The 23,036-nt window shown below is 38.6% G+C and overlaps 1 protein-coding gene across 4 annotated transcripts in view; it reads right to left on the bottom strand.

Moving 5' to 3' along the window:
• Positions 1–5,424: 5,424 nt before the first annotated feature.
• Positions 5,425–23,036, bottom strand: part of NRIP1 (nuclear receptor interacting protein 1) — a 103,467-nt gene continuing 85,855 nt past the window's right edge. For all 4 annotated transcript variants that reach the window (XM_078388978.1, XM_078388980.1, XM_078388982.1 and 1 more), the window contains one exon: positions 5,425–15,056. In XM_078388978.1, coding sequence (XP_078245104.1) covers positions 11,211–14,708 — 3,498 coding nt within the window. In that variant the 5' untranslated portion in view covers positions 14,709–15,056 and the 3' untranslated portion in view covers positions 5,425–11,210. The remainder of the gene's footprint in view (positions 15,057–23,036) is intronic.

The raw sequence follows: 23,036 nt of genomic DNA, 5'->3' as shown, positions 1-23,036 counted from the left end.
CCCATCAATAAATATAGCACACGGGTCTTTCCATGTTTGGCATAATCCTGGTGAAAGAACTTCAAATTTATCTGGGGAAATGTTATGCCATATCAACGACATAACATTGGAAAGCAGGATTCTCTGGAAAGACAGTAATGCTGATAAAAGTGAGAGAATAGTATGTGTGCATTTGTGAATCATACTTCCACAAACACAGTTCATCTTGCTTTAAGGATTTTTCCCACTCCATGGCCTGGAATGAATTTTATAAGATCAGGCAGATACATCAATCTTAGTCTCATACAACATTTACACCTTCACAGTTTTATGTTGGGATTATTCCAATCCATTAAATGGGAGGCAGCCTTTGAAAACTGTGAAGATGTAAACACAGCATCTAGACTGCTCACTGGGAATGACTAATGCCATCAAATGTCGATGCATTTGCCTTCTTTACCAGTTACTGGGTGATGGGCCCAATTCAGAGTTCACATCTTACCTTTCAAAGCCCCAAATGGCTTGATTCGAAGTTATCTGAAACAGCACCATATCTACCTACCCAACCACAACTTTATTTTACTTTACTTTATTTAGATTTATACCCCGCCCCTCTAGACAAAGTCTACTCAGGGTGGCTTACAAAAAATCATAAAATACAATTAATAATATAGTTATTAAAACTTAGTAATACAAGCAACTAACTAGTGGATATATACATTATCAAGATGGGAAATAAGAGAAACGAAAGTTAATTAACTGTAATTAAACAAGATAATTGTCTGAAACTTCATCTTCTTCCATCAAAAAGGAAGATGACTAGAAGAGATAGGACCTTTTCAATAGTGGTACTCTGCCTATGCAATGTCCTTCCCAGAGTGCTTTGCCTTACACAGAGTCTTCCCAAGAGGCAAGGTAATATTGTTGTTGTTCACTGCCTCTCCTACAGTAATTTGTACCCAGAGTAGTCTTTAGTAGTGTAGCCTGGTTTTCTGGCCCCAGTCATAGCAGTAGCTTCTCCCTGTTAGTGCCTACTATGCAGATGTAGTAACAAAGTGTGCCTGCTATGAGGAAGAGAGCAGGAGCAGTATGGAGGTATTTCAAAATGCAATCACACATTTTTACAATTCTTCATCCCCTTTTTTGTCTCTCTGCCTGTCTTCCATTGTCCAGTCCAACCAAAACCCCAAGTCTTTAGTGACAGATTTTATTTTAGACATTCCTTGGGATTACACACACCTTGACAGATATATGACACACATTAAATTGAGTATTTAAATAATAACAAGAATTGGATTTCATGTACAGATTCTGAAACATGTACAGTGGTTGGTGCCTTGACTTACGAACGGCCCTACTTGTGATCATTTTGACTTATGAACAGCTCCGGCCGCAAAATTTTGCTTCGATTTATGACTGGAGCTTCGATTTACGACTGGAAAAAAATGGGGAAAGCGGGAAATTTGAACTGCTTTCAGTTAACTGTTAGTCAGCGAAGAGGCTGCTTGTCTATGCAATGGAACCTTGACTTAAGAATGTCCACACCTACAAACATTTCGACTTATGAACCGCTCCGTTCGCAAAATTTTGCTTCGACTTGCAAATGAGCTTCGACTTACAAATGGAAAAAACATGTTCTGTTTAAAAGGTGTTCTCCTGCCCTTTTTAAAGCTAAAAAGTGCTTTGTTTTGTTTAAAAGGTGCTTGGGTTAAAAGTGTTTTCTGTTTAGAAGGTGTTCCTTCCCCCCTTCTTTCCTGCCCCCCCCTTTTTTTAACCTAAGTTCATCTTAGGTCAAAAGAAGAAAATCTCCCCCTGGTGGTAGAGTATGGATTAACTGGCTTTGCATTAGTTCCTATGGGAACTAATGCCTCTACCTGAGAACAGCGCCTCTACATAAGAACCAAAAACAGCCAGAATGGGTTACATGGTTTTCAATGCATTCCTATGGGGAATTCTGCTTCAACTTACGAACGTTTCAATGTACGAACACCGTTCCAATATGGATTAAGTTCGTAAGTCGAGGTTCCACTGTACTTCGTTTGCCTCAGCAGTTAGAGAGTGTGGATACAGAGAGAGACTTTGGACTGCCTGGTACTGTACTGTTTTTATTTTATTTTTTTGGTTGGTTTTTTGCTTTTTTAAATTTTTGCTTTTTGGATTTTTTACTTTCTTTTTTAAAACAGAGAAACTGCCTATTCTGGGTGAGTACACTCTATTTATTGTACAGGGTTTTTGCAGCTTGGGTTTGGGCTAAGTGGGGGAAGTTATGTTTCTGTGCTCTGATGGGTCTTGGAGTATGGATTTAAAATGTGAAAAGTAGACTGTAATATTAAATTAAAATTAAATGTGAAAATTAGACTAATTTTAAAATGTAAAATTTATTTATTTAATTTTGCATTCTGTGGGTCCTAGGGTTTGTGTACTGTGACCTCTCTCTTTTTTAAATGTGTGGGTTTAAAATGTGACTCCAATCAGAACATTTTCTGTGTGGGACTGCTGTGACTGGCATGGTGTAAAATGGGGTTTAGACTCAAGTCTCCCCCGCATTGTCTTCTCTCTAGCCTCTCTTTGTGCTCAACAGCACAAACCTTTGTCTGAGGGGTCTGTGTGCTCCAGTGATGACCTTCTTTCCTTCCTCTTTTCCCCATTGTTCCCTCCCTCCCTCCTTTCCTGCCTTTTTTTTAACCCAAGTCATCTTATTTATTTATTTATTTATTTATTTATTTATTTATTTATTTATTTATTTATTTATTTATTTATTTATTTATTTATTTCATTTCTATCCCGCCTATCTGGACAGATTCGACCACTCTAGGCGGCTAACAATCAGCAGTAGTAAAAATTAAAAACATTACAAATACACAAAGATAAAGATAAAGATCATAGGAGTATAAAAGAAAAAAAATCGTCAGGAATTAACTGTTGGAATTAGCTGTTGGGAAGGCCTGCTTATACATAAATGTTTTTAGTTGTTTTTTAAAAACAACTTAGGTTAAAAGAAGAAAAATTCTACCCCTAGTGGTAGAGGATGGATTAACCACGTTTGCATTAGTTCCTATGGGAACAAACACTTTTGACTTGCAACTGGCGCTTCTACATACAACCAAAAAATAGCCGGAACAAATTAAATGGGTTTCAGTGCATTTCAAAGGGAAATGCTGATTCAACTTACAACCATTTCGACTTACAACCATGTTCTGGAACGGATTATGGTCATAAGTCAAGACACTACTGTATTTCAAAACCATAGTGAGGTCTTTGTTGAGAGCTAGAAACAGAGAAGTTGGATTTTCATATAGTCAGAATGTCTCCGTAGGTTAATTTGCTTAGAATGCTGGGTGTCTGGACAAGCAGCAGCCATAACATCCCTAGTGGTCACCACTCACTTTGTCTGTTATGTGTGTTCCTTCAGAAGGAAGCTAGAATATGGACCATGTTCGCAGCCTCCACTTGCTGATTAAAAGAAATCAATATAATCCTCTCATTTATCTTTACAAAGAGGTGTAAAATTAGGAAGGAATTTTCAAATACCTATAGTCCATTACAAACAAACAATTTGTTTCACATCTACCCATTATAGTATTTTCAACTTCTAGTGAGGCCTTTTGAAATTTTCCTGGCACTCTGTTTTTACAGATTTCAAATCTTTGCAGTTTCATTTTGCTGCTGACTTGGCTTTGCCTTTACCACTTGCTGCTGAGTTACAATGTGGTGTTATCATTCTTTGCTGTCATACATTATGTTCTTACTTTACAGTACAGTGGGGGCTTGACTTGAGAACTTAATCTGTATTGGAAGGCGGTTCTCAAGTCAAAAAGTTCTCAGGTCAAATCTGCATTTCCCATAGGAATGCATTGAGAACTATTTGATCCGTATCTGCTCTTTTCCGTCCATAGAAACTAATGGGAAGGTGCTATTCCGCCTTCAACCACTAGAGGGGGATATTTTGTTTCTTTTTTTCTTAGGTCAAGAAAGGTTCAGGGAAGGCAGGGAAAATACAGTCCAGGCAGTACAGTACCAGGCAGTCTGAAGACTGTCTCCCAATCCACTCTCTAAACACTGGGAGGAGTGAGGAAGCAGACAGGCACCCTTTTCACTGGCCAACAGTTAACTGAAAGTTCAAATTTTGCACTTTCCCTGCCTCCCACGTGGTTTTTTTTTCAGTTCTTAACTCAAATCTAAGTACTTAAGTCAAGTCAATATTTTCCTATGAGAGTGGTTCTTAAGTCAAAATGTTCTTAACTCAAGCCGTTCTTAAGTCAAGACCCCACTGTACTTGTATCCCACCCACAGGACTCCACCACTTGAGCAGTGGGCAAATGCAATAAAGGCATGCAAAATGATTACAGTGGTGCCTCGCTTAACGATGTTAATTGGTTCCAAAAAACACATCGCTATGGGAAAACATTGTTAAGCGAAACACCATTTCCCATAGGAATGCATTGAAAACCGGTTAATCCGTTCCAATGGGAACGGATTGCCGTCCTTAAGCGAAAATCCCCATAGGAAACATCGCTAAGTGAAACAATGTTTCCCCCAAGGGAAAGCCATTCAAAAGCACTGAAGCTGGCTTCAGTGCTTTTGAATGGCTTTCCAATGTCTGTTTTCGCTCATTTTTAAGTGTCTTAAAATGTTTGAAACCTGTTTTAAATGTTTGGATTTGGTAGTGCACCTTGTGAAACATGTGCAAACTTAATTTGGTTTTGTTCTGAGTCTTCGTTAATTTTTGGTGATTTTTTGTTTTCCCCATTTAAATCCATTGAACGGACAGCAAATAGGTAGTAGATAAATCTATTTCAAGGCCTGAAGCTGAGCTATCTAAGGCTAAAATTATTATTAAATGGCTTATGTCCAACAGTCACTCTCTCTCGGGGTTTTCTAGGTATGAAGTACTTGGAAGTGCTCAGGAGGCCCCAGAGCAAAATCTCCTTCTAGTGTTGTTCTGGCACTGTGCAGTTTGCTCAAGGCCACAAAGGTAGAAGAGCATGTAAATCCATCAAGCACACATGGTATGGGTGAACTCATCTGGCCCCTCCCCCAAGAAAGCACAATAGGGCTTTGAACTTCCAGCCTTAGCTCCTTTCCTAAATTGTCCAATCCAATGATCAATACCACTTCAGAAACTATGGTTCAATTCAATTTGCAGAGACAAAACATAATTTCATAAGATGAAGGAAGACCAGCAGGTTATTCAGTGGACCCCACATGATTACACATGGGGCGATGCTGGATAGTTTGTGAACGCCAGATCCAGCAGCTGTTTTATAGTGTACTGACTAGCTGCATCCCTCTATTTTACATGTTTACAATCATGCAGTTTTGTTTGACCAGAAGATGCTACTCTGTAAGGGTGGTGGAGACTGTCATGGCACTTGTGAGTAAACACGGTTAGTATTTAGGGTATAAACAGATTGCTATAATAATTAAGATTAAAAACACCATTCATTGCATTTTTCTCATTTATTCAAATTTTTTGCAGGAAGTAAACACTGAGAGAATTAAAAAAACTTCACACTGCATTATATACAGTTTTATGACATCACATGAATAAATCATTATCTAATAAAAATGAGAACCATTAAATTAGTGAAAACTCCACAACAAAAAGATTGCATAAACCCCAGAATTCTTATGTATGGCAATGATAACTGATATTACACTATTTGACAACTCTAAAACAGATTTTTCAGTGTTTGAAAGGGAATAAAAAAGTTCATGATGCTTGTGGTGGGTACAGAAAGATACTCTTTAAGTTTAAAAAGAAAAAAGAGTTGTTTTCCCCCCGACCCTTTCATTTGAAGCACATTCTTTTACAAAGCTAAAATACCACAGCAAAGTCATGTCCAGAAACAGAATACAATTGTATTTGATAAACATCTGGTTTGACTTAAGACATTTTGCCATTGCAGAGATGCACAGGGTCCCCCATGCATTTTTCATGCAGCAGGTAATTACAGTTTTAAATAAACATGTTTTATACATTCGTCCAGACTTGCAACTGTATACATACATGCAAAAAATTAAATCTATGTGATCATATTTACACTTAATACATGGAATATACATAACAAAAAGATTAAAATGTTTATTCCTTTGCATTAGATAGGATACAAAATATGTATTTTTCATTAAAGAAACCACTATTTACATCGTTTTTTTAAAAAACCAATTTCAACATATATGTGTAACAACTCTACATATTTACAAATGTATACATATACATTTATTTATGTATATAAAATATAACTTGCCAGTTTACTCAACTAAAATGCAGCAGAGAATAAACTGGTTATATTTTCTGTCACAAGTGACAATTCTATCACATTTGACAGACATTTTGTTGGGGGAAATGAAATTGTGTTGTTTTGAAAAAAGTAAACTAAGCATTTGATAATATATTTTTTAAAAAATATCGCTTAAGAAGAAAACACATGGCTGATTTTTCCATTCAAACGATTGTGTTCTGCCTTCAAAAACTGAAATTCCTCCTACAAAAATGTTTTTAAGAATAATTCTCATTTTTTTTCTCCAAGTAAGATGCACTGAATACAACAAAATTAATTTTTACATAAGTGTACATACATTCTCAGGGGCTAGATCCAATTTTAGTCCAAATTAGAGTACACCCACTGAAATGACATATTAGTCAACACTAATGTACACAATCACCACACTGATTTCCATGATTCCATTATCGTTGGGAGTAAAACTGGATTTAGATCCAGATGGGCAGGCCAATCCTATGCATGCCTACGTGTAAATTTAGACCCAGTAGCTGAAATCCGGTAGGTCACAGTTAAGAGTAGGCCCATTGAGTCAATTGAACTTACATAACTGTAAACCCATGAAATCCCCACTGAGTAAATGGCCTACACTACTTGCAAATTACTATTGGATTTCAGCCACAGTGATCAACTGGGTTTACTTCTAAGCATAGATACTATTACAACTTTGAATAGCTTTTCTCTATTTCTAATGTCTTTGTTAAGTCCTAACTTGTGTTCACCTCTAAAAATGGCAAGAAAACAAAAGATATTTTGTGCTCTATGCCTAATTTCACATTATTTCTCCAGATTACAAGGAAAGTGCTTACTTTTTTGCTGTCTTTATAATTACGTCCTGACTCCATCTTTTATGGAACTATATTGTCTTTTATATTTCCCCACTGCAGCTGAAACTGCCCGGATCATGCCATATTCATGCATTTAAGCCTGTACCAGTCATATAAAAAGCAGTGAAGTGAAATCTGATTTAAACAATGGGGGCAAATAAAATGAGAAGTGCAGAATCCATATCCTCTTACTTTACTTTCCTGAAGTCCATTTCAGGAGTCTATTTTCTCCTAGTATCAGAAGAAAGCATAGGTAAAAGTATGAAACTTTGAAAGATGAACTGAAAGGATACATCTACATGTGCCTTTGGCTCAGATAATCTCCCCCTGCCCCAAGCTAAGTTTGTATCTATGTCTAAACAACACAGGCAAGCCATAATCATGGATACTTTTTGTCCTCTATCATGCATCAAATTGCCATTTTAGTTGATAAGTGTGCTTTGTCTTTCGAAATATATAAGATGGATAGAAAAAGCATGGCTTTGCCCCATCCCTAAGTTGTATTCCTCACTGTGGCTTCAGGAAGAAGAGCCAGCCTGTGCGGCCTTGGACAACATGCCCAGTTCAAAACCCACCCACCCCTGAAAAGAAGGGAAGAAGAGTAAGCCACTTCTGAGTATGGTCTACCTGGAAAACATTGAAAAGGGTTGACATAAGTCAGAATTGACTTGACAGGACATTACTGTTGTGGTTAAGTTATTCAGTTCCATGAGGTTAAGGCAGCTGGTTTATTTATTTAAAACTTCCTAGGTCAAATCTCATTTGTTACGTAATCCTGAGATTTGTTGTGTCAAATAAGTAAATATTTAGGATGGAATTTAATAACTACTGTCATTGATAAGAAAGGTTATATGGAACATTAATTTGCACTACTTGTCTCTCTTATCTGTGAGTGCTTATAGAGCTGTATAGGTAACTCCTAAGGGAATATAGCTCATCTGTCAACCATTATAATCTCTTTATGGTTCAAGCTGAATAAAATTATTATCTCTTTACCCTCAGTGCTGAACAGGCTGGTACATGTTCAAGATACCGAAATGCAGTCTGTATCACCGGACTGAAGCTACATTTTTCTATGTAAGGAAATAATGAAAAAAACTGGGTATATTTAGCCTTGAGAAAAGAAGACCGAGGGGAGATATGATAGCACTTTTCAAATACGGAGCAGGGGCAGGATCTGTTCTTGATCATCCCAGTGTGCACAACATATAATAATGGTCTCAAGCTACAGGAAGCCAGATTTAGGGTGAATATCAAGAAAAACTGGTGGTGAGCGCTCCAACACAGGAGGCATTAAAGAGAAAATTGGACAACCATCTTTCAGATGTGCATTGATTTGGATTCCTGCATTGAGCAGGGGGTTGAGCTCGGTGGCCTTATACCCCCTTTCCAATTCCATTATTCAATAATTCTACATTTGCATTGAATTAGCACATGCATGACTGTTTCAAAGGTGATGCAGTAGAATTATTATAAACTATGAGATAAAAACGTTTTAGCCAGATTTTAATTTCAATTTGCACTAGATTCTTTTTATAAATCTAAATATGGCCCACTGGGTAAATTCCATATTTGTATCTTTTCTAGGATTAATTTACATAGTCTTTAATTCATAATGATCCATTCACACAATTTTAAGAATAGTAACAGATGATATACTTAATAGATAACCTTAATTGATGGAACAAATATCTCTAACAATTACTGAGGCTAAAAAACAAAACAAAAACAAATCCAGTTCTAGTACCCATGATCTAAAACACTGGTTCTTAACCTTGGGTTACTCAGGAGTTTTGGACTGCAACTCCCAGAAGCCTTCACCACCAACTGTGCTGGCTGGGGTTTCTGGGAGTTGCAGTTCAAAAACATCCGAGTAACAAAGGTTAAGAACCACTGATCTAAAACACAACTACTACTTAGTTTGAATATGTGATATTTCAGTTTTTACTGTTCAAGTTTGAAATGATTTGAAACAAATTAAAACACTTACTTCATCAGCATAATCTTGTATGTGTGTACTCAAAAGTGCACCACATTTAATTCAACAGAGCTATATTCCAGATAAAAGGGTAGGACTGCAGCAGCCAAATGATAGTTTTCAACTGAAGCCATGCTTGTAATGGAAGTTGACTGAAATGCATATCTTATATATAGAAGAGTAATACACATGTATTCTTCATAGTTTAAATCCCTCAGTAAAGTGAGCTGTACTGAAATTATCTGTTTGCTCCAAGGCACTACTAAAACCCCTCAAAAATCTGTGGAAGACTTCAATAAGTCTTGACTGGGTTACAATGAAACCTGTTACTGAGCATTCTGTGTTTCTGTATGTATATCTGTAAATTTAGACAGGAGCCAATGATGGTATTCTGCTGGATGGCAGGATCCAGTGGAACCAGGAGGAAGTGATCCCCCGTACCACTGTAGCCTCCTATATTCACTCAAAAACTGAGCTTGGGGGTTTAGAAACCTTTGAGAGGCTGTTTTGGGGACAACATAAAGGGCTGAAGGGGAGGGAAGGCTGTGAGTACCAGTGGGATGTTGGATTTAGCCCTTCATGATGTGTTACAAAATCTAAATATTCAGAATCAACAGGATGGTTATTCAGAATATTACATGTTTTATGTTATTGCAGCAGACAGAATTTTATTGAAATGAAATTAAAGATTAATCAAAAATATCCTACTTGAACAATCTATTTCAAAAATACTGAAGATAGTAAAAACAATTTTGTTAAATCTTAGTGGTATTTCCTTGCTGATTGTTTACACATCTCTCATCATTTACAAACAAGGTAGTCAATTAAATGAAAGCTTGCTTGCACTTCATTTAATATCAGTTTTAGAATACATTGAAATCTTTTTGTTTCTTGGATTTCCATTTATAAAATGGTAATTCCACTCTTTCAATTTAGAATAGCCTTATTAATTCCAGGACAGTATAGTCTAATACATTTACCATAAATGTTCACAGACTAATTGATGCTAATTGAGACCAAGGTGATGGTTAAACCATTCTATTATATATCTGTCTTAAAACAAAATCAAAATTGGTTCTGGAAAATCAAGCTTTTCTCAAGTACTGAACTCATGAGGTGACTTAACCAAGTGTAAATGAACAAACAAGTGAAAGTGGACAAGATATCTACTTTTACTGCCAGCGTTTCATAAATCCAGGTTAATTTTTTTTTTAAAAAAGTAGTAAACTATGTGTTTTCTTCTGCCGAGTGTCTGTAGGAGGCAATTTCCAAATGCAACAAAAAGAAAAGACATATTTTCTGCATTTCTCCTTGATATCAAAAGATAATTAAAAGCCATTTGGAAGCACTAAAAGTTTCATTTCTGTCCATTTCTCTAGTCAACACTGATGAGGATTACAAATAAAATAAACACACAGTTTGGTCTGAGTGTTCCATTTATAAAAAATATTCTTCACATTTCATAAATTTATGAAAAACACAGAATTCTACTGCCCCAGTACTTAGAATTTTAAAAGTAAGTATATTACAAAACAAGATAAAATGGTGCAAAAGACTCTGCTTCCAGTAATGTGTCACATTGTGTTACATGTGTAATACCAGTAGTTCCAAGTAAGATCCTCCTTCCCATTATAGTTGCTGTTACCCATATGGTTCATTTTTCACAAGCCAGGTCTACCCATGTGGTTCAGTTCCCCACCATATTTGCAAATGACCTACATGTCACCATAGCAAATCAGGAGGTCCATGTTTCATTACTGGCATGAACTGGAGACATGTGAGGAAGCTGAACCACATTGGATGGAATCTTTAACACATACTCAGACTGGTGTTAGAGGACTGTAATAGCAGCAGCAATTATGTCAGGAAAAGTAAGTGCAAGAGGAACCTAGGTCTCCCAGCCACAAATTTCACATGAAGACTTATATATTTAATAACTTGTTAATTAAATTGTGACATATGTCCTATAAAGACCAAAATAAGAGAAAAAAGCAATATGTACTCTAAATATCAGCAAAAATGTTCACCAAACAAAACAATGTTTCAGTTATACCATGCTTTTCTCAAATCATGCTAGATTTATATAACACTATTTTTAAAAGTAAAGACTTAAACCTGCATGTAAACAGTTTATAGGATAATTTACTCTGGTTCTTTTTTTATTGTTATCACTTTTCCTAAGAGTCCATATACATCTCCATTCACATTGTGTTGAAGGGACACTTTATTATTTGAATGATTACTGTATGTATTTCTTACATTATGAAATGGTACTTTACATTCTCCAAGAGGTGACAATTCTTTCTTGAATGTGACAGTTGATGAATTTTCTGTAAATGATGTATTACTCCAGGCATCTTTGCTGTGTGCTTCCTGAATATTAACAGAACTGCCCCCCTTTTGTAACATGTAATACAATATTGGATTTGTTTTGGTCAGTCTTGGGGACTCCCTCTCATGCTCATTTTTGTCTGTATCTGTAATGACCCATTTTATAGGTCCCTTTTCACTAGGTATGTGGCAAACACTAAATTGGTCACATTCATGTTTTGATGACACTGTGCCTCCTAAGTGCTCAGTGAAGGGAGAACTGGCAGGACTCTTTACTGCAACTGAATACTGAAATGTTCGGTGATCCAAACAATTGGATTGTTGCCCAGGGTTTCCTACAAATGTATGGACCGGAGAGACATTGAATTCAGCTTTGCTATTATTTGTAATATTACTTTTGTTACTTTTCTTTTTGCCATCGGTTACTGGTGAACTATTCCTATGCTGAGGCATGTTTTTTTCACAGTTTTCTGACAGGAGCAATTGTTTCAGCACATTAAACCCTTTGCTTTCCCTAGACCAACTCCTACTTTCACTGTCATTATTAGAAGCATGTCCTGAAGAATATTTTAATTCAAGGTCAGTTCTGCTAAGATTTAATTCTTTCTGGTTAAGACCAGTCCCATACAAGACATCAGCAGAAAGTCTATGAGTATTCACAACACCAGGTATGTTACCCTTGTTACCTTTTACTATTTTTAAAGAACCTTCTGGAAATTCAGAATGAAGCTTTCTCTTCTTTGGGACAGTGCTGTGACTTTTTGATTCCACAAATGTCTGTTCATTGTTTCTGTGGCTTCTATCAAGATCATCTATAGGGTAAGCATCTTGATTCTGTCTAAGCAGTCGACTGAGTAGGCCATTTTTGGAAAAAGAAAAATCTTGAGGAGAGAGAGGATTGGGTTTAAATTCTTCTGATGCTGGAGACGTAGCTGCATTTCTTTCTAATGAATGAGTTATTCCATGGAATTTCTTGTTAACACTTTCCCTTATTTGTTGTGCACTTAAATTCTGATGGTCATTTGATTCCTCAGAAGGTTCTGATTTTATTTTTACACTTAACCTTGGCTCATTCAAAGCTTTTTCTGTTGTGTTTTGTAAATTTTCTTCTTTTGAAGGCATTAAGTCTTTTGCTTCACTCACACTTTTATTTGATGTTCCAAGAAGCAACTGGAGGACAGTGCGTCTTTCAAGCAGATTCTGGATTTCTGAACTAGCAAATTTTTGTTCTGCTGGTAGAGGCTGATTACTAAGTATTTTTTCTTCTTCAAGCACACCTGCTGTGTTAGCAGCTAGGGAGCTACTCAACCCATCTATCAATCCAACTGGCTTCTCTGTGTTCAATGTCATTACCTGTTTGCATGTTTGTCTTTGTTCATCCACTGACACGGAAGACTGTATCCCACACTGAGCTAAGTTCTGCAAAAGTTTACTTGCACTAAAAGATGAAGATGTTCGTACATTTTCTTTTCTGTTCTGCTTATTTCCTTGAAGTTCTTTGTGTACTGTTAGATCTATCAAGTGTTTAGAAGCTGGATTAATTAGTCTCTCAGGCTGTATAATGCAAGTATATGGTGATGAACTATGTTTGATCAATAAGGGAGAATGATGTGAAAGGTTGATAGGTGAATCAGATTTTGTAGAAGTTAGCGAGGGGGGAGTGGTTACTGGAGTAATTCGATTTGCACTAGAGCAATCTGTCACAGGAGATCTATTACCTGTTGGCACATTAAACTTTACGACATCAGTTGCAACTAATGTTCCTTCTGTTTCGGTAATTTTCTCAAAATTTTCATCATTTTTATGGCCAAGTAATAGTTGAAGCAAGGTTACTTTTTGATGTGGATTCAGTTTTGTACTTTTAGAGGGATCTTCTTCTTGCATATTTTCTAGAGGAGGAACTTTATGAAGTAGGGATTGTGTTAAGTTATCAAGAGAAGATGGTGGCACAGGATCTGATGTATTTGTTTTCTGTTTGAAAGATAAATCTATAGGAAGACAATTAGAATGAGAACTTTCATCATCACTGCTGTCGTCTTCTGTAAAACTTGGATTGTTGTCAGAGTAGTCATCAACAGTAGTTGGTGTACTACTTTCCTCAAAAATACTTGATCGGTCATTCTGTTCGTACCCCATAATCTGCTTGGTAGCACTGTGATTTTTAAGGAGGTGCAAAAGTAAACTACTATTGTTTGGTGGCTTGAAATGATTTTTTTCCACTGTTGCTTTATAGCTTATGCTTTTGGGAGATGAATGAATTATGCCCATGGGACTCTGAAAATGTTTCATATTGCTTTTGTTGGGTATTGATTTGGATGACGATCTTACTTGACCATTCAAATGGCTTTCTGCTCCTTTGGATAGTTTGAAATGTCCAACATCTTTTGGAATACCTTCTTTTAATCTTGCCATAGCAGCAAGCCTCTCACTTGCAATCTGATTAGCATTTTGTGCTTTTAGAGCATGTTCCCTGGAGTACTGCTGCAAGTGTGCTTCGCTTGAAAGAAGCAAAGCTAGTTGACTACAAGCCACACTGGGTTTGGGAGATGTAGCAGGACTAGATCTTTTTTCTACCATGCTTGCAACAGCTTGTAGTCGTGCAGCACAAGAGAGTGACTCACTCATCACCTTTGGACCACTCTGTCCTGTATGTGAAGACTCTATAAACCGATCTTTAACTATATTTGCTGTTCCCTCAGGCAGACCTGCTTCCAGCTTTTCATCTTTTGCTTTGCTCTTCTTCAACAGAGTCTTCAAGTGACTGGATGCAACACCATAGCACCTTAAGTCTTTCTCAACTTGCAGAGAATCATGGCTGAGGGAATACCCTTGCTCCTTGAGGCTCTGCCTAATGTGTTGTGACAAAGCAACACTCTGAAGCCTAGAGCTGAATGACTGAAGCAAAGAGGCCAGTAATGTGCTATCCTGTTTGCCTTTAGGCACATTTTCAACCATGCCAGCTAACAAAGCTTCTTTTTTTCCATTTAAATCCACAATAGAATCAGACAGCCGTCTTCTCTTTGCAGCATTCCAGTCTTCAGAAGACTGTAATAGTCTTGCCTTTTTATGGTGCAGCATACTAGAACCTCGATATATATTTGTGTTAGGAACTGGACCATCTCTCTGACAAGTGGGAGATGTATTTCCAGAAACTTTGAAGTTCTGCTCTTCTGCATCAGGCCCAACAGGCTTTTTATCAACCACAGAACCCGAACCTCCTGCTGCTTGATGCATTAGTAATCCTTCTAGGTAAGTTAGAACAACAGAATCCTGGTGCATCTCAGAGACAAGCTCTTCTCCATGAGTCATGTTCAATAAGAATATCCACAAAGGTTCCCTTTTTATTCACTTTTAAGGTCTAATTCTTTGAAGGTGAACGGGATTCAGCTAAACAAGCAAGTCTATAGCATTCTACAAAGATTGATGCAGAACAGGTGCAGTAGTCCTTGGATGATTCCTGCACTAAGTATTTGTGAAAAAAACCCAAGTTCCATTTTTATCCATCGTTGCTGCAGTATAGTCACTCATTGATGAAGATGGACCATTTAAAACTCAGTTCCAATAGAATAAAAATAATCATATACTTCCATATTCTTCTGGCACTTCCGTCTTCTTTTTCCCCCTTTCAGAACTGTGTCATCCTGTCATCCTTGATCCCTATAGAGGAAGAAGAACAAAGTATCAGCCAATATTTAAAATATATACTGGATATATTTTTGTGACTAAAAATACAAATGTATCTCAGAGCACTGAATAAAACATCTTGCCCTTCTAAATCTTCTAGAAACTTCTGATCTCGTATTTTCTTCTCCTCTGAAAAAAACCCTTAGTTTGAACAGTACCTAGAACCTAACAGTTTGCACCATTAACTTCCTCAGGCCCACTTCCCTGTAAGTTTTGAAAAAGGAATAGTATACATAGGGTTACAATATTAAGCAATTTTTGCATGCTATTTTGCAACATTTTTAATTTCATTTTTTCAGCATTTTCTAGCAAAATTTGCTTAACCAATCAGTTACTGACCTATTTTAACTTAACTTTACTATCTCAATTCCTGCCAGGTCTTTGTTAATGTTCATTGTTCCTATATTGCACAAGTTGTACTCATGTTATTGGTTATAGTTATTTTTTAAAAAAAAAACTTGGGGCTTTTTGTTTTAGAACTTTCATTTCCACAGATTAGGCCTCTTATTAGCAAATACTTAGTGTTCCATTTCTAGCATACTAAAAATACTGTGCACTAACTAACACAATTTTAAAAGGGCAAATAATGATGGCAGACCCCAAAGCAGAGAACCCTAAAAATTTTTCCCCAAAAACATTTCTGCTGTATTGTATATTTTTATAGACACACATATCCCTCTGACTCTTTTTATATATGTGTGTGTTTTACATACATTTGTGAAATTTAATCATTTGAAAGCATCTACAGGAAAAAAAACCAGAAGTGACATTTGCCATAAATTTCAAATATGAGCAATATTTTGATTAGCTGGGCAAGATGAAGAAAAACTGTTTTTGTCAGGTGTCCTAGCAAGGAAGTAAGAGTAATTTCAGTGGTGACTGCATAGGGAGGTCTGGTCTTCACTTTTGTGGTCCACCTCCAATGATCCCTGGATCTCAGGAGGGAAGGAATAAAGTTTTAAGCTTTCCTGTTGTTAGAATACCCAGTATTGAGTACTATTTTCTTTTACTCTAAATGAGAAGGGGAAAAAGAGGTAAATTAGGTAGCATAGATTTGGTAGAAGTTTGCATCCTAAGTAATGAGTCAGAACATTAATAGTGGGACGAAGCAAATTATCCTTCAGGTGGAGATCACAAGCAGGTCAACATGAGAGGCTGGCAAACATGATCCAGGATGGTAGCTAACAACGAGAGAGACCAAGAAAACATAAATGCTCATCACTGGTGCTTAACCTTTGTTATTCAGATGTTTTTGGACTGCAACTCCCAGAAGCCTTCACCATCAGCTCTGCTGGCTGGGGTTTCTGGGAGCTGCAGTTCAAAAACACCTGAGTAACAAAGGTTAAGAACCACTGATTTCAATACATGCTGTTGGGGAAGGGACATACAGCAGGAACAAGATCTCATTAGAAGTTGCTCAGACTGAAGTGCAGATTCTAAGACTGAGACTTTACAGAGCCAAGCTGACCTACAGAATCTTTCTTGTTCACTTGTCCAATGCAGAGACTGATATAATAGACTTCTGACAGAGTAGCACAGTTCAGCTTGAAGCCCTTTCTTCCAAAAGCTGATCACAAGGAGTCACTTTTCAATATCCTTGGCTTTTCTAAAGGAGGATGCTCTGACTAGTGAACATATGTCTCTTTGCAGTGAACGCACCTGTATGTTTTGCTTAAGAAATACCTTCACTATTGAGGTACAGTTTATTCTGAAACAGAATATCATTACTATTTTCTTTCTTGGTATCTCTTGTATCTCTTGGTATTTATTACTTTACTATGCTGGGTTTTCACAAGGCAGCCCATACTTTGAGATAGAGGCTCACTCCACACATGTAGGATGAAACAGGACCCCCAGACTGCCCCAATGTGCCACAGATTAAAGAGAAACATATAGAGAATATTAAAACCTTCCCAAATTATGACAGAGAACTGAATCCCCAAAACCAGGTATTCTTGTAGTCATCTAACAGTTTCTATCTGCAGGAACAGTGATACCACAAAAAGAATAGAGAGATGATTTTTCAGTTTTGTAACTTATCTTTAAAACACCAGAAAGAGACGAAAAACAGTAGTATAAAAATGCCTTAAACAAAACAAAAGGAGGACCATATTAGCTATGATAGAAGACGCCACATAGATTTGTAACTAGTACAGAAATTGAAAGATGAGAGTATTTTCAGTAAAAAACAGCTACCATTAAGTGCTGTACCTGCAAGTAACATCTACTGTATATCTCACTCACTCATTTAAATACACACACTCTCTCTCTCTTTCTCTCTTTAACTGATTGTTTGTCTTACAAAAAATGTGCCATAACTTCAGATCATGTTACTTATACATGAGTAATTTTTTTCTTTTGTTTTGTTTTTCCATTCGTACCTCAGGTAGATCTTTCTCACTCAGATGTTAAGAAAACTGGGAAACTAGTTTGGAGAAGGGATATAGATTAGAATTTTTGTGCTTTCATTTGCAAAGGTACAGTGGTGCCTCGCTTAACGAGCGCAGCGCATAATGATGAAATCGCATAGCGATCCATTTTTTCGGATCGCTAATGCGATCGCTTAACGTTTTTTGAATAGGGCTAAATTCGCTTTGCGAAGACCCGTAAGCATTTCGCTTACCGATCTTCGCAAAACGAAGCCCGACGATCAGCTATTCGGCGGCCAAAATGGCCGCCGGAAGCCCGGAAATGGCCCAAAATGGCCGCGCACAGCGTTTTCGCGCCCTCGTTAAGCGAGGCGAGGGCGCGAAAATGGCTGCCGGCCATTACGAAGCTTCGCTGAACGGTGAGTATTTGGCCCATTTGGAACCCAATGGGTTTTTTTGATCCTTTCAACGATGCTTCAGCATAGCGAAGGTTAATCCGGAACGGATTAACCTCGCTATGTGAGGCACCACTGTACTTCAATTAATCATTATCCATTGATGCCCAGATGGCATTTATTGATTGACTGATTGATTGACTGCATTTATCTAGACATAGTCTACTCTGGGGGGCTCACAACTTAGAAGATAAAAACAATTTAAAATATACAGTTTTACATTAAAAAACAAAATGATATAAAATATAATATAAATTTTACAATTTTAACAGTTAATTTAAAGCAAAGAGTCCCAAGATGGCAAGAATAAAAGAAGAAAAATAAGAATGACTTAATTGACTGAAGGGAAGGCCTGCTTGAATAACCAAGTTTTCAGCCGGCTTTTGAAAATGCCCAGCGAGGGTGCCAGCCGAATTTCAGTGGGGAGGGTGTTCCACAGCCGAGGGGCCACCGCTGAGAAGGCCCGATTTCTTGTTTTTTCCTTCCGCGCCTCCCTCGGCGTCAGACCCCTCAGCCGTCCCTGCTGGCTGTGTCGGGTGATTCGGGTAGATCTGGGTGGGAGAAGACGATCTGCCAGGTATTGAGGTCCCAAACCGTTTAGGGCTTTATATGTAATCATTAACACTTTGAAGTCAACGTGGAAACGGACGGGCAACCAGTGCAAAGCAGCCAGAGTGGGGGAGATATGTTGGTGTTTTCTCGCCCCACTAAGAAGCCTGGCTGTCACATTCTGGACCATCTGAAGTTTCCGCGTCAGCCTCAAAGGTAGCCCCACGTAGAGTGCGTTACAATGGTCTAATCTTGAGATTACGAGCACGTGGACTAGAGTAGTGAGCCCCCCCATCAAGACAGGGTCGCAGCTGGGCAATCTGCCATAGATGGAAATAGGCAGAGCAAGCCACGGACACCACCTGGGTTTCCATGGTAAGCGCTGGGTCCAGATGTACCCCCAAGCTGCGGACCTCACTCTTTGCGGCAAGGGTCGTCCCCCCCAAAAGAAAGGGAGTTGCCTATACCACTGGTGGAAGGACCACCCACCCTCAAGACCTCCGTCTTGTCTAGGTTCAGCCTCAACCCGTTCGACTGCATCCATTCCAGTACAGTGTCCAGGCAGCACTGAAGGGACAGTATGGCATCCACTGAGGTAGATGAAAAGGAGATGTAGAGCTGTGTGTCATCAGCATACTGGTGACACGATGGCCCACATCCCTGATGACCCCACCTAGCGGCCTCATATAGATGTTAAGCAGCATTGGAGAGATGATCGACCCCTGTGGAACCCCACAATTGAGGCTCCACGGGGCCGAGACACTCTCCCCAAGCTGAACTCTCTGGGGTCGGTCCTCCAAGAAGGAACGGAGCCAGGCAAGTGCCAGGCCACCAGTTCCCAACTCAGAGAGCCTCCCCAGGAGGATACCGTGGTCAACGGTATCAAAGGCCGCCGATATGTCAAGGAGGACCAACAAGGACATATTGCCCCCATCGGCCTCCCTCAGCAGGTCATCCATCAGTGCGACTAGTGCCGTCTCTGTACCATAGCACGGCCTGAGGCCCGACTGGAATGGGTCCAAGGCATTGGTTTCGTCCAAGAGCGCCTGAAGCTGATCTGCCACCCCCCTCTCAACCACTTTGCTAAGGAAAGAAACATTGGCGACGGGCCTATAATTGCCAATGTTGTCCGTCGCCAAATTTGGTTTCTTCCTAATGGGCCTAATGAGTGTCTCCTTGAAGGCAAGGGGTACCTTGCCCTCCTGAAGAGACCCATTAATTATTGCGGTGGCCCATTCGGTTGTTACGGGCCTGGCTGCTTTGATTAGCCAGGCTGGGCAAGGGTCGAGAGAAGAGGTGGTGGCCCGACAGCGATCAAGTGCCTTGTTTACCAAGTCCGGTGTTACAGGCTGAAAGGAGTCAAGAATTACCGGGCAAGGCGGAGCGCTGGACATCTCTGCTCGATCCATTGTATTTAAAGAAGGCCACAGCGGATGGCCTCCACTTTGGATTTTAAAAAGTGCTGCAAAATGGTCAGGTGAAATACTAGGGGGAGGCCCTTCACCCAGACCAATTCCGGATAGATCGCGAATTATACAGAAAAGTTCTGCCTGCTGGTTGGAAGCTTCGCTTATCCGGTCAGCGAAGTAAGATCTTCTAGCAGCCTTTACCTTGACTAGGTAACGGTTAGTTGCGATCCTGACAGCTATTTTATTATGACCCGTCGGTTTCCTTCTCCAAACGCACTCTAGCCGTCTCCTTAATCGCTTCATTGCTCGTAGATCCTGATTATACCAGGGTCCTGGCCGAGCTCTGCTTCTGAGAGGGCGTTTGTGAGCGATCGAGTCTATGGCCCTAGTAGCGGCGGAGAACCAGCCATCAACCAGAGCTTCGACATGAGCGCCAGACAGTTCTGCTGGAATCCCTCTCATGGTATCCTGGAAACCCACTGGATCCAGTAACCTTTGAGGGCGGACCATCAAAATAGATCCATGCTCCCTACAAGGAGAGAGCGCCATTGCAAGGTTACATTTTATGGCATCTTCCATTATGCTTTTTTATCTAGTGCTGCCAATCTTTTTGTGTTCCATAACATTTTTACTTTCTCCAAGTCTAATCAGCTTTACTATCACCACTTTATTTTGCTGTTCTAACATGTTTTGTTTTTGACTTTGTTATTTATTGTATGTATTTTAAATTTATCTTGTATATAAATCTGAGCTCACAGCCATAAGGAGAAGACTGGTCGTTGTGGGTTTTTCGGGCTCTTTGGCCGTGTTCTGAAGGTAAGACTATTGGAATGCGCTCTGGTATACAGCATCATCATCATCATTACTGTTATTGTTGTTATTATTATTAAAGAAAGAAGAAAGATTAGGCCAAATGAAATGGTAGCCATGATTTATTAAATATTTGTCAGCCGAACACTCTTAGCTTGGTAGAATGGTTTAATGGAATATCAACCACAAAGAGATCTCTGAAACTATGGGTGAAAGGTCATTGTGGAGTCATTATATACAAAATGAGAGAAAATTTGTGAAAAACCAGGTAATTGTAGATCTATGTGATTTTGAATACTGACAGTAACATAGATCTTAGAAATAGAATTGTATGATGCAAGCTAATGGAATATCTGATTTATTTAGACAAAAATTTATGGGAGAATATAATTCCTGGTATCTTTAATATGAGCTGGGTTTTTTTCACGTGGTCCAGAATTCTCTCTATTTTGCTATATAAAATAACTAGAATATTTTTCTGAAGACTTCAGTGTACTGTATAAGGAAATGAACTGTGTTTTGTGGCAAGTGTGCTAAAATCCCTGAAGCTTTGATCAAATGCCAGCTGTTACAACAGTCCTGATTGTAATCTTGCTTCCTGATCTGTGACCTTGACCTTGTATCATGTCTGTATGTCAAATCTATTTTAGCAATAGACACACCACAAGATTTTTACTGTAACAATATACAGTTTGTTCAATTCAGCTTAAAAGCAGGATACAATTATTTGATTTTAATTGTTTCTACATAATGTTAAAGGAGCTAGCAGTGTTCATTTACATCTTCTTTGTTGTTGTTGTTCAGTTGTTAAGTCATGTCCGACTCTTTGTGACCACATGGAGCAAAGCATGCCAGGCCCTCCTGTCTTCCACTGCCTCCCGGAGTTTCGTCAAATTCATGTTGGTCGCTTCCATGACACTGTCCAACCATCTTGTCCTCTGTCGTCCCCTTCTCATCTTGCCTTCACACTTTCCCAGCATCAGGGTCTTTTCCAGGGAGTCTTCTCTTCTCATGAGATGGCCAAAGTATTGGAGCCTCAGCTTCAGGATCTGTCCTTCCAGGGAGCACTCAGGGTTGATTTCTTTCAGAACGGATAGGTTTGTTCTCCTTGCAGTCCAGGGGACTCTCAAGAGCCTCCTCCAGCACCACAGTTCAAAAGCATCAATTCTTCGGCAGTCAGCGTTCTTTATGGTGTAGCTCTCACTTCTATACATCGCGACTGGAAAAAACATACCTTTGACTATGTGTTTTTGTTGCTGCCTCCTGTACAATGTTATGAGCCTCCATCCATAGTTCTTCAGGCACTCTGTCCACCAAATCTAATTCCTTCCATCTGTTCTTCACTTCCACTGTGTATTCATAAAGGATTTAGATTATACCTGACTAACCAAGTGGTTTTTCCTGCTTTCTTCAGTTTAAGTTTGAGTTTTGCTATAAGAAACTGATGCTCAGAGCCATAATCAGCTCTAGGTCTTGTTAAGTAAGATTATTTGTCAGCACAGTGGTGCCTTGCATTACGACGTTAATTCGTTCCAGCAAAATCGCTGTAGAACGAAAACGTCGTAAAGCAAAAATAAAAAAGCCATTGAAATGCATTAATGCGTTCCAATCGGCTAAGAACTCACCGTCCAGAGAAGATCCTCCATAGGGGCGGCCATTTTCGGGTGCCTGTGCAGTGAAAAATGGCTCCTAAACACAGCGGGGAGCCATTTTGAGCACCCAGCAGCCATTTTTAAAACCCGACGATCAGCTGTTTTGATCGTCGGGAAGCAAAAACCGGTTCCCGAAACAGGGAACCGATTATCGCACAGTGAAATTCCCCCATTCAAAACGTCATTTTGCGATCGCAAAAACCTCATCGTAATGCGGATTCGTCGTTAAACGGAGCGCCCGCCTTGCAAGGCACCATTGTAATAAGACAATATACATTTTTGTCTAGTTTTTTCTAATTTCTCAAATTCTGTTTTATAATTGAGCTTGGTTTTCATACATATACCGTATTTCTAAAATATCTTGATTTTTACTCTTCTTACAGATTAGAACTAAAGTTAAAGAAAATACCAAATTTAGCTTGGTCAGAGAAATCAACCTGGGCATCAGACAACCGAGTAGACGTTGTCTAGAGGGGCGGGGTAAAAATCGAATAAATAAATAAATAAATAAATAAATAAATAAATAAATAAATAAATAAATAAATAAATAAATAAATAAATTTTTACTACAATTCAGAACAGCCTAAATAACCCTCTCCTTCTTCAAATACTACTTGGCACTTTTCTATACCTTGAATTTGCAGTATTGATCTTGATTAAATGTTTTTGTTTAAAAAAACATGGATTTTGATTTAGCTGTGTGATTATA

The sequence above is a fragment of the Pogona vitticeps genome, chromosome 3, assembly GCF_051106095.1.
Source record: "Pogona vitticeps strain Pit_001003342236 chromosome 3, PviZW2.1, whole genome shotgun sequence".
Classification (NCBI taxonomy): domain Eukaryota; kingdom Metazoa; phylum Chordata; class Lepidosauria; order Squamata; family Agamidae; genus Pogona; species Pogona vitticeps.
This window is presented reverse-complemented; position numbering and strand designations above follow the sequence as displayed.